This window comes from Leopardus geoffroyi, chromosome B4 (genome assembly GCF_018350155.1).
Source record: "Leopardus geoffroyi isolate Oge1 chromosome B4, O.geoffroyi_Oge1_pat1.0, whole genome shotgun sequence".
In the NCBI taxonomy this organism is placed as follows: Eukaryota; Metazoa; Chordata; class Mammalia; order Carnivora; family Felidae; genus Leopardus; species Leopardus geoffroyi.
The window spans coordinates 99,837,833-99,850,913 of NC_059341.1; the positions used below are offsets into that span (position 1 = coordinate 99,837,833).

Below are 13,081 nucleotides of genomic sequence, written 5' to 3' on the forward strand. Positions count from 1 at the left end.
AGCACAGCCTGATAGGGGCCTTAAACCCATGAAACCGTGAGATCATGATCTGACCTGAGATAAAGAGTCGAACACTTAACCGACTGAGCCACCCAGGCGCCCCAACATTGCACTGTTTAAGTCTCCAAAAATAATTGTCAGTTTGAGGGTACGGGCTCTCATTCAGTGTTTAAGCTTCTATCATATGCCAGGCACTGTATAAGGCACTCACTGATCATATGTCTTAGTGCAGATTCCTGCAAAACAGAGCCTGGAACAATAGCTTATGTCCTACCGCTTTATTTTTTTAATGTTTATTTATTTTGAGACAGAAAGCACACAAGCAGGGGAGGGGCAGAGAGAGGGGGGAGAGAAAATCCCAAGCAGGGTCTCTACTATCAGAGCAGAGACCCGTGTGGGGCTCTACTCATGAATCAAGAGATGGTGACCTGAGCCAAAATCAAGAGTGGGATGCTTAACCAACTGGGCCACCCAGGTGCCCCAGTCCTAACACTTAATTGAGGAGTACAATCACCAAGAACTAAAAGTGAGGAGAAATGGGGGTGGTGCAAGGAATGAGGGACACAGATGGCAATGACCCCTGACCTTTAGGAATTGACCTTCTTTGGGGAGAGACCAATGTGTAAGTGGCTGTAATACAATGCATTGTTGGTGTAATTTGGAGAAACTGACAAGTTGCTATGTGAGCAAAGAGGGCAGAGCAACTTATCTGGCCAAAGGGAGGTATGGAGACATAGGAGTTATTCACACAGCAGGAGCCATATCACTTGGTTCTTGAAAACTAATGGAGAGTTTATCAAATGAAAAAGAAAAGGAGAAGAACTCCAGGCAAAACTGAAAAGGGGTACAAGGTAGACAGAGTGTACAAATGAGCCTTGTACTTCAGAAGCATGGCTAGTAGCTCACCACAACAAATATGCAAAGATCTAAAGACTGTCACATCGGCCACAGACTCCTGAACCATGCAGTTAAGACACTCCATGTCCATCCTTTCAGGGACTCAAAACAAGAGGAGGAAACTTGATTTTACATCCGTCACATAGACCTGAGATTTCAGAGATGGCCCTCCCCAAATTAGCTGGGCTTATTTGTAAATGTTCCCTTTCCATATAAGACAAAAAAAGGAGAGCTAACATTTCAGATATGAGAAAATTCATTTCCTTACATACAGGTATCAGAGCCCAAGCTGAGTGATCCCTAATCTGCTCTTGCAAGGAGACCACTACATTCTACGCCCAATTCTGAAAAGCAAGCCTTTTCCTGGAGAGGAAGTCCAGGGACCCGCTGGGTCTGACATAATGCATCCACAGCAACCGTTTTTTAAAAAAATGCTTATTTATTTTTGAGAGACAGAATCCAAGCAGGGGAGGGGCAGAAAGAGAGGGAGACACAGAATCCGAAGCAGGCTCCAGGGCCTAAGCTGTCAGCACAGAGCCAAATGGGAGGCTGGAACCCACGAACCATGAGATCACAACCAGAGGTTTAACCAACTGAGCCATCTAGGTGCCCCCACAGCAACCACTTTTAAGTGAGTGTGGTACTCAGCTCTCCGTGGTTAAAGAAACCATTCAAATCTTATCACAAACCTGTCAGAGAACCACTATCATCCATAGATGAGACAACAGGCTCAGAGAAGTTAGGAAGTTGTTTTCCCACATCTTACGTGCCCACTTGTGTAGACCTAACCTCAGCTGGTCCACCTTAGACCCCCTGAAAACAAACCCTAGTCCCCCTGCATGGTCCCATTTCTGCTCCAACAAGATGAGAGAAACTATCATGAACCAGGAGAAACAAGTCAAACTAAAAGCATAAATATGCATTGGTGGGAAAGGAACTGTCCACCTAAAGAAGAAGGTGATTCTGGGGTGCCTGAATGGCTGTCTCTCTACAGCTCAGGTCATGATCTCAGTTCGTGAGATGGAGCCCCACTTGGGGCTCTGTGCTGTCAGCACAGAGCCTGCACGGGATCCTCTGTCTCCCTCTCTCTGCTCCTCTCCCCTAACTTCAAAAATAAATAAACATTAAAAAAAGAGAAGAAGGTGGTTCATAGAACCGCTACAGCAGATGATAAAAAACTTCAGTTCTCCTTAAAGAAGTTAGGGTTGAATGCTATCTCCGGTATTGAAGAAGTGAATATGTTCACAAACCAAGGAATGGCGACCCACTTGCACGAGCCTAAAGTTCAGGCATCTGGGGCAGTAAACACTTTCACATTCCAGGCCATACTGAGACCAAGCAGCTGACAGAAATTCTGCCCAGTATCTTAAACCAACTTGGTGCAGTCTGGCTAGTTTGGGAAGACCAGCTGAAGCTCTGCCCACACAGTCCCTGGACAGAAAAGCACCACTCGCTACCGGAGAGGAGGAGGAGAATGAAGTTCTAGATCTTGTGGAGAATTTTGATGAAGCTTCCAAGAAGGAAGCAAACTGAACGGAGTCAACTTCTGAAGACAGAGCTTGAAGAAGTTACTGGGAGCTGCTATTTTGTACTATGACTGCTTTTTAGAATTCTGTTCATGGATCTGATAAAATCCAGATCTCTAATATTTTTAAGCCCAAGCCCCTTGGACAGCGTAGTGTTTTTTAGTTTTTGCTTATACACAATTCATTCTTTGCAGCTAATTAAGCTGAAGAGGCCTGAGAATAAAGTTTGAAACAAGGTTAATAAAGTTTTTTTGCCGGGGTGCTTGGGTGGCTCAGTCGGTTGGGTGTCCGACTTCAGCTCAGGTCATGATCTCACAGTCTGTATGTAAGTTTGAGCCCCGCGTCGAGCTCTGTGCTGACAGCTCAGAGCCTGGAGGCTGCTTCGGAGTCTGTGTGTGTGTGTGTCTCTCTCTCTGACCCTCCCCTGTTGATGCTCTGTCTCTCTCTGTCTCAAAAATAAACATTAAAAATAAAGGGTTTTTTTGCCTAGTTAAAAAAAAAAAAAAAAAAAAAAAAGAAGAAGAAGAAGGATTTGTTTGCCCAGTGTCACAAAACTAATAAGAGGAAGAGCTGGGATCCAGATATCGGGTATATTGTAAGGATTAAGTAATGGAATGTTTGTAAGTTATAATAAAGTGCTGGTACTTAGGCATTAAACAAAGGTTAGATCTCCTCCATGAGCTCGTTTTCCGCCAATTATATAGGAAGAACACTTTGACAGCTTGGTTAAAGATGCCTTTACATTAAAATTTGATGTTTTCATCCTTGTAAGAAATCTTACTGGGAGATTCAAGACTACTCAGTTGCCATTGTAAATTCTTGCTAGAAATTACCTCAAGTGGCTATTATAATAGCCCACTTATCCTCATCTTCTATTAATAAAAACAAGCTATTTTCAGATTTTGGCTGGTGAGGGGTGGTTGTACAGAGTAAAGATAATAGATTTAGATCCAATCATTATCTCCTAAAGATGTGATACTTCTTGACACATGAGGTCCACACTTTAGCTTTGTCTTCACTAGAGATAGATTTGCACTAAGAATTTTGGTATATTAATATCGGAGATTAGACATTTTATTGCTGGCAGCTCACCTTTATAACATTTGGTAACAGAATGGTTTGACTTAAGTGTATGGGTGGGGCAGTTTAGGTGTGGTAGTGCTGAGAATGCCCACTAGATGGCACCATTGATCGCATTTTTGGTTTTATCCCCACCTCCCCCACCAACTGCTACCCGCTTATTTTTACACTGTTACAGACCAATAAAGTGGGACATGTTTCACAGTTTCTCTACCTGGTTTTATATATGTTGCAGCGTTACCATACTCCTGATAATAGTGCCTGATAATGAGTCGGACGGACTCATACTGAGACTTGAAAGATGGTGGGAAGGGGGTGTTAACTCCAAAGGAGAGACATACTTGCCCCTAGTAGGTTCCCCAGATGTGCCGTTTTTCTTAGAAAGGGTTTTGTTAGAAAAGCAGGCTAACAGCATCTTGCTCAGGGCATGGACTGCCCTCATAGTACTTTGTGGTCAAGTAGAAGTACGTTCCAACTTCCACCGATAAAAATAGAGGCAATACTTCTTTAGTGATGTGTTAAACATGATGTTGCACGTAAAGTGCTTAACATTACCTTGGCACCAAGTAAATTCCCAATAATCAGCAGTTCTCATTATTTTTTTATAATTAGGTTTATTTTTTTTTTTTTTACCATATTAGAAGAAATGAAAACACACAATAGGAATCTGCCTGAAACGAGAGTTTTCAAAGATTTTAAAACAAGAAAATTAGTAGAGAATAAAACATGAACATTTGCTGACTGCTTGCCATGTGCCAGCAGCTGTTCTAAGCACTTTCTTACTATCCCATTTAAAATGTCAAAATAAGCCTTAGAGTTGAGAGTGTTATCTTCACTAAATAGTCGAGGAAGCAAAGGGCAAGGTCGCACAGTGAGTGGCCAAGCTGGAATATGAACTCAGTCTTTGTGGCCCCAGAGCCCACAAGTTGAAGCCAGAATCTGAGTGTCCATACAGCCTTTTAAAAAAATTTTTTTAACGTTTTTTTTTTTTTTTTTGAGAGACAGAGACGGAGTGCAAGCCAGGAGGGGCAGAGAGAGAGGCAGACACAGAATCCAAAGCAGGCTCCAGGCTGTGAGCTGTCAGCACAGAGCCCATCGCAGGGCTCCAACTCACAGACCACGAGATCATGACCTGAGCCGAAGTCCGATTCTTTTTTTTTTTTTTTTTTAATGTTTATTTTTGAGAGAGAGGCAGAGTGCAAGTGGAAGAAGGGCAGAGAGAGGGAGACACAGAATCTGAAGCAGGGTCCAGGCTCCATGCTGTCAGCACAGAGCCCGATGTGGGGCTTGAACCCATGAACTGTGAGATCATGACCTGAGCTGAAGTCAGATGCTGAGCTGAGCCACCCAAGCACCCTGTCAATGTCCATAAAGCTTTTAACAAGAGACCAACTTGAATGGATAACTAAACTATGGGACATTCATGCAATCAAGAAGTGAACCCAACAGTATGAACGGGTCTCAAATACTTATGCTCAGTGAAAGATGCCAGAGTGAAAAAAACCTTTTAAACTGACCCCATTTATATAAAATTCTGGGAAAAAGCAAAAGTAGAGAGACAGAGAACAGATTAGTGATTGTCAGGGGGTGGGAGTAGGAGCCAACCACAAAGGAACACAAGGGAACTTTCTGGGGTGATGGAAATATTCTAGGTCTTGAATATGGCGGTGGCTACACAACTATGTTTTCATCAAAATTCATGGAACTGTACACCTAAAAAGATGGATTTTATTGTGTTAATTACAACTTGACTTTAAAGGAGAAAACACCAACGAAAACAAAATGGTAACTAACATTGCATGCCCTTGGAAAAAAAGAGACTGGAAAAGAAAAGTAAAAGACAGTAAGACAAAAGAAACAGCATTAAAGGTGTGTGTGTGGGAAGCCCAAAGATATAGAATACTTGAGATAAAACAAACCCTGGAGAAAGTGCTCAAAGACCAAAGGATAAAAAATAAATATAAAATGATTGATAGTGGTGATAGTAAAAGGAATACAGACAACATTGCACCCAATTAGCATGCATAATAATCACCTGAGGCACTTGTTAAAATAGAGATTTTGTTCTTTTTTAGGGCTAAGTAATATTCCTATATATGTAATACATTTTCCTGAAGAAGAAATTCTGGTATTTGCAACAACATGGATGGACCTAGAGGGTATTATGGTAGTGAAATAAGTCAGGCCAAGAAAGGCAAATACCATATGGTCTCCCATATATGTGGAATCTAAACAAGAAACAAACTCTTAGAAAGAGAGAAAAGACTAGTGGTTGTTGGGATGGGGTGGGGAGACAAAATGAGTAAATGTGGTCAAAAGCTCAAACTTACAGTTATAAAATAACTAAGTCCTGGGGATGTAAAGTACAGCATGTCAACTGTAGTTAACATCATATTGTATACTTGAGAATTCCTAAGAGAGTAAATCTTAAAAGTTCTCATCACAAGAAAAAAAATTTGTAACTATATGGTGATGGATGTGTCAAATAACAAAAGTTCAACCAAGTAAATTTTAAAGATCTAATTGGTTTTATGAACTAATCCATGAATCCAGTAGCATCCCATCTAGCAAGTAGAGGGGAGCTCTAAAGTGCTATAGAAAGGGAAAGGTGTTTTTTAAAAATATATATATATATTTATTTGGGTCGGGGGCAGGGAAGAGAGTGAGGAGGAGAGAGACCCCCAAGCAGGCTTGCATCAGTGCAGAGCTCGACGTGGGGCTCGATCCCACAAACCGTGAGATCATGACCTGAGCCAAAATCAAGAGTTGGATGCTCAACTGACTGAGCCACCCCGGCACCCAAAGGAGTGCATTTAATTGCTGGCTTATCTCTAGTGTCTAGATACTAGCTCTTTAAACAGCTTTTTTCTTTAGGCTCCATTGACACCAAACACTCATGGTTAAGACGAGCTATGTAATTTGTGGGGCCTAGTGCAAAATGAAAATGTAAAGTCCCTTGTTCAAAAGTCAGGGGGAAAATGCCACTAAATGTGGGAAAATAGGTGACAGTGTTGAACTAAATCAAGTATGGAGTCTTCCCACTGTGGGGCCCCTCTCCCTGAAGAAGCTGGCTCTGTTCTTGGTTTCCTCCTGTGCCACTCACCACCCTTTTTCCATCTAGCCTTGATCTAGATAATAATCTAGAGATGGTCACATTCAGCAGCAAAGTCACTCTGCACTTGGACGTTTAATTAGGCGTCTCAAAGGGAATGGGACTTGAACGGAAGCCCTGTCCATACTCCCACCCACCCTGCTCCTTCCCTTCCCCCATCTCAGTAAATGTTACTCAGGCCCCAAATGTTCCCTCTCACCTCACACTCAAGGCAAAAGCAAATCCTTTCAGCTGTACCTAGAGCTAAAGCATGAACTTGACAGATTCCCAGGAACTCGCGACCGCCACCCAAGTGTGGGTCACCGTCTTCTCTTGCTTGCACCCCTGGAACAGCCTCCCAAATGCCCTCCCTCTTTCTTCCCTTGCTCTTCTCAGTCCATTTACTTCATGACAACCAAGTGATCTTTCTGACGCAAAAAGGAGCCTGTGCTCACTTGCCTATGAGATTCCCCGCGACCTGCCCCTCTGCCTCCTTCCTCAATGCCAACGACTCTCCCCACTCACTGGATCCCAGCTCTGCCTGCTTCTTTCTACCACTGTCACCGCCGCGCCGTCCCACCCTCAGGGCCTCTGTGCCGCTGCTGTCTCCACACGGAAGGCTCTTCCTCCCACGTTGGGGTCTCCTGTGAGGTCATCCCCAGCGCTGCCCCCTGCAGGCCTCAGCTCCAAGGCCTCCTCCAGCGCCCCTTCTCTGGGCTCTCAGGATGGGCCCCTCACCCCAGCACTCTCTATTTTATTTCAAATGCCAAAATGATCTTAGTATCATTTATATGTTTATTTCACACACTCACACCCCAATAATAATTACAAGTCTTGTTTCTAACCGAGTTCTCAGCACCTAGGAGTCCCCTGGTAATAACTGCTCCACCTAAACAAGAGTGAACACACCTCACCGCGTTTATGAAGTCCTAATCATACTCCAGTGTTCACTTTATCGTCTCTCTCTCTCGCTACAAATCCTTATTTCAGGTTGTTTGGGCGGCTAGTTACAAAGTGGGCTGTGCAGTACAGTATTGTCCCAGCGTTCATGGCACCGGTATTTCCCACGGAGCGCTTTTCATATGCAACTACGGACCAGGGTAAGTACCCAAATCAATTCTTCTAAGAAAAACTTCTTAAATCTTTTTTAGAAGTATTAATCTTCATTACAGAAAATTAGGATAATAAAGAAAGGGTAAAAAAGAAAATTAATATCCCCTTAATTCCTCTAACCCAGAGATCTAACATCTGGTACATTAAAAAAAAATATATACATGTGTGTTTGTGTGTCTGTGTGCACCCCTTACAAATGCTATATAAATACACACACAACATATATGTTTAGAGTGGCAACACTAAAATGTTTGCAGGGACATAGATTAATTGGAAATGGTAATAATACCACGGAATAGGAGGACTGATGTTACTCTATTGGTTTATTAAAAACTTGGCATGTTTTACAGAATTTTCAAAGCAAAAATAAATTGAGAATTAAATTTCTCAATTTATGTAATTTATTTCATTTACTTCTGAAAGTTTTGTTTTTGAAACGGATACAATTTTTCTCCCTTTGGAAAACAGAGTAGACCCATGATATGCCACCTACCACCTTTCTTTTCTTTTCTTTCTTTCTTTCTTTTTTTTTTTTTTTTTTTTTTTTTTACCATTTATTCATTTTTGAGAGATAGAGACAGAGCATGAGTGGGGAAGGGGCAGAGAGAGGGGGACACAGAATCCAAAGCAGGCTCCAGGCTCTGAGCTGTCAGCACAGAGCCCAACGTGGGCCAGAACTCTTGAACTGCCAGATCACGACCTGAGCCAAAGTCGGACACTCAACGCTCAACAGACTGAGCCACCCAGGCGCCCCTCCCCCCACCTTTCTTTAAACTTCTATATGTATGCTTATGCATCATACGCATTATTTAGAAAATGGATATCATACTGGAAATGCACAGTTTCTACTTTTTACTTAAAATTATACCATGAACATTTTCCATATCATTAAAATTTTAAACGTGATATCAATAATTATAAAAATATGAGAGTACTGTTCCATGACGATGATGCCAAAGGTGAGGAAGGAAGTCCCTGCCCCTCCCAAAGCCAAAGCAAAGGCTTTGAAGACCAAGAAAGTGGTGCTGAAAGACATTCACAGCACTTAAAAAAAGATCCACATGTCAGCTACCTTCCAATGGCCCAAGACACTGAGTCTCTGAATGCAGCCCAAGTATCTTTGAACGAGTGCTCCTGGGAGAAACAAGCTTGACCACTATGTCATCATCAAGTTCCCCCAACTACCAAGTCGACCATGAAGAAAGTAGAAGACAAAACACTTGTGTTCATTGTGGTGCCACCAAGCATCAGATCAGACAGGCTGTGAAGAAGCTCTATGACATTGACATGGCCAAGGTCAACATCCTGATCAGGCCCAATGGAGAGAAGGCATATATATGTTTGACTGGCTCCTGACTATGATGCTTTGGATGTTCCCAACAAAATTGCGATCATGTAAACTGAATCCAGCTGGTTAAATATAAATTTTTTCACCATAAAAAAAAATGAGAGTAATACTGATAAAATATTTACCATATGTTAAGCACTTTTCTAAGTGCTTCATACATATTAACTTAATCTTCATGAAAAGTCTTGAGATGGGTCCTGTTACCACCCCTGTTTGGCAGGTAAGAAAACTGAGGCACTGATGGAGTGAGTAGTCTACCAGGGTTCCACAGTTGGTGACACTATGTCATAGTGTCTGTGGACTGGACATAGTGTCTATGTTACTGGACTGTGACCTGGGCTGTCTGGCTTCTGAGTCTGTGCTTTAGATGGTCACATGACAGCTCATCCTATTGAAGAAGTTAGATTGTTCTCTGCATTTTCTTTTAATATTAGATGAACAACCTTGAATGTAAGTCTTCAGTCACATCTATTTCCCTACAATTTCTAGAAATAGTATACTAAGTAAAAGGTTTGAACATCTTTATGTTTTTAAAAGTGCTTATGGCCAAATTATTCTACACTATTATTATATCAATTTATACTTCTTCATTAGTACTGGATATTATAATTTTTTAGTATTTTCTAATTTGAGAGAAACTGTTATTTTATGTTTCTTTTGCATCTCTTTGACCACTGGTGATTATACATTTTCACCTGATTGCCTATTTACATTCCTTCTTTTGTGAACCATATGGTCTGCTCATTTTTCTACCAGAGTGATTTTCTTAATGATTTATGGTAGTTGTTTATATTTTAAAGCTTTAACTCTTTGCCATATATACACCAATCTTTTTCTTTAATTTGTTGCCCTAGAATTATGTTTGGATTTTACCAATCTTTGGGATTCTAGAAGATTTGTTAGAGGAAGCCTCTTTCTTTCCCTGAAGTAATGTTCTGAAGAAACGTTGGATAGTCTGATTGAGTGTAGGTGGGGTAAAAGGATTAAAAGCAGTGTCATTCAGAAGAGAATAGCTTTGACCTAAAATCCCTAAGTCAGAAAACAAGGAAAACCTAGGAAAAACTAGCCAAAGCCATTAAATCAATCAATGGTGACTCTTCATGACATTTATATAGCTTAATGGTTACGATACAGGGTCTTGAGAACCCACCACCTTGGTTCACTTGACCTTGGACAAGTTACTTAACCTCTCTGAATCTGTTTCCTCTGTAAAAAATTGGGATAATAATAGCACCAGCTACTTATCAGGTAGCTATGAAAATTAAACAAGAAAGTTATGTAAAACACCAACTATATCTAATACTTGGCAATGGTATTACATTATTTGAGATTATTAGAGAAGTATTCATAGTTACTATTGTTGTTATAATAAAAAGGCACAAATGAAAATTCTCCTGGTTTAGCCTGACTTTATTTGCCTTTTAGTGTTATAAACAAGAAGTTGTAAAGCTTATAACCAGTTTTAATGCTTCTATAGAGTTAACATTCATTTATTCATACAAATAAGTGGATTCATACAATCATCCAACAAATATTTGTTTACTGAGATGCAAAGGAGAACCAGCCAGACACAGTCCCTGCTTTTATGGAATTTCTATTTCTATGGAATATCTATGGGGCAGATAGACCATAAACTGCATTATGATAGGAGTAATGAAGGAAATACAATATGATACTGTAATCAACACTATCAATTGGCAGGACGCTTGGTTGGATAAAATGATGTATTTAAGCACAGGCATGAAGATTAGAAAGGAACCAGACTCGTGAAGAACTTCAGGAACAGATGTCTGCTGCAGAAAACACCTGAAAAGCTTCTGTGGAAAGGATGCAAAAACAGGTCAGGGTGCTTGCATCACTGAATCAGATGAAACGGGGAAGGAGGCAGTTCAGCCTTTGCAAGGCAGTGTAGGCCATGGTAAATTTAACTTTATTCACATCCCAAGAGGAATCATCCAAGTATTTTCAGCAAGGGAGTGACAAGACCTGCCTTACATTTGGAGATCACTCTGAATGACATGTGGGAAATGGATTGGAGGGCATAAGGGAGGAGCACAGAGACCAGTTAGGGATGTCCTCATTATCTTCTGCCTTCTCAGCTTGTTTTCCTCCTTCCATGTACAAAAAGTCACATAATTAGCCCACATAATTCTAGGAAGTCCAGTATCCTCTCCATACTTCTGAGATTTCCTAAGAGTGGGGTGCAGGGTGCTTAATTCTCCAGTCACCTGTAACTCAATCTCTGGAGTCATTCATTGCCCAGACCGGTTTTGGCCCCTCCTCCTAGCTGCTACGGGTCATTCTGATCTGCATTTTTCACATACACAACTCTCTCTTCAAGCCCCTGGGCCCCTCTGAGCAAGGCTATCTTGTGATTAGTGGGAGAAAGGATTACAGCACAGAAGAGGAAATGACAACCTTGACTATGTAGTATCTACAGGGTACGAATATACCCTTTGAGAACCCTTACCCATATTTATCTTTTTCTTTAAAGATCTTCTCTCAGGGGGCCTGGCTGCTTAGTCAGTAGAGCATGTGACCCAGGGTCCTGAGTTCGAGTCCCATGTTGGCCAAAGAGATTACTCAAAAAAAAAAAAAAAGTCTTTTCCTCAGTCCCAGGGCCCCAACCCTTTCTCCCTCAGGCTGCCAGGGGAAACAGTAAAACTTCCTGCTTCTTTATGGACAGAATACATCAGGGCCCTTTGTGTCAATTGTTCCTATCTAGACAAATCCAGGCCTTTCCAATAGCATGTTTCTCTCAGGATGAATTGTGCCATTTCCCTAGAATTCACAACTGCTTTTTGTTTTTAGCCAGTTTTGAAGTAGTAATTTCTCCCTCTGTATAGTTTTCACAATTCAACAAAGAATGAAATAGGATAAATGATTTTATTCTAGAACTTGCCCTCTCAAAGAGTATGGTGCTTTTTAACAATGAAAATATCCCCAGATTAATGTGCACTTTGGGCAATTATTATCAGAATCACTATATTCCTTTGACTGTTTCCCACAGTGTAAAGCAAGCATGAGGATAAACAGAGTTTCTAAAACAACCTAAATTAATTTGGAGCCAAATAAGATTAGAACACATATTTTGGGTTGGAAAGGAGGTGTTAATGAAAGTAATGTGTCCTTAACTTTGGTTCTTAACCAAAGTTTCTTAAAGGTGTTTCTAAAAAAAAGTTTCTAAAGTATTAGGAGAGGGGAGTTGAGTCCATGAACTTGGATTAGAAAAGTTACATCTTTATTTTCACTAACCTCTACTGAAACTATTTTGGGGTGCCTGGGTGGCTCAGTCAGTTAAGTGTCCAACTTCAGCTCAGGTCATGATCTCACAGGCCGTGGGTTCAGGCCCTGCATCGGGCTCTGTGCTGACAGCTGTGAGCCTGGAGCCTGCTTCAAATTCTGTGTCTCCCTCTCTCCCTCCCCCTCCCCTGCTCATGCTCTCTCTCTCTCTCAAAAATAAAAAACAATAAACATTAAAAAAAAACATTTCATTGTGAATGAAGACAACACTTCAGTCGTATCAGCAGTGTGTGTGACTTTGTTAGTACTACTTCTATCTTTGTAAATATCAGATATTTTCATATCACATTCTACTCGCAGCAGATAACTCAAAATATGGTTTTAATCTTCATTAAAGTTACTGATTATTAAACTTCTTGCTAGGTCTTATTTAATACTTAATAGGGAAGCACATATTGTTCTATCACGAACTATGGAGGCTTGCTAAACTGAGAAGAGCAAATGTGGGTCATGATACCTTGGGATGGACAGTGTTTTGGATGGTGGTGTATACAGACCAGATAGTAAGTAGAGGGAGTGTTGTCCTGGAGTCAGACAAATCTAGGTTTTATTGCGACTCAGATATGTGTACGCTGTAATTTTTAAGTTAATTTCTTAGAGCTTTAGTTTCCTTATGTGTCAAATAAAGAAAACTTCCAGAATTGTCGTAATAATTAAATGAAATGATGTAGGTGAAGACACAGGTTCACAGACATAGTCCCATGGAGGGAACTCTGCAAATAT

At 41.0% G+C, this 13,081-nt stretch overlaps 1 protein-coding gene and 1 pseudogene across 3 annotated transcripts in view; both read left to right on the forward strand.

Moving 5' to 3' along the window:
* GLIPR1 (GLI pathogenesis related 1) overlaps positions 1-13,081 on the forward strand; it is a 32,592-nt gene that overhangs the window by 13,367 nt on the left and 6,144 nt on the right. For all 3 annotated transcript variants that reach the window (XM_045466956.1, XM_045466959.1, XM_045466958.1), the window contains one exon: positions 7,585-7,694. In XM_045466956.1, the coding sequence (XP_045322912.1) occupies positions 7,585-7,694 (110 nt within the window). The remainder of the gene's footprint in view (positions 1-7,584; positions 7,695-13,081) is intronic.
* On the forward strand, positions 26-2,760 carry LOC123592077 (annotated as a pseudogene).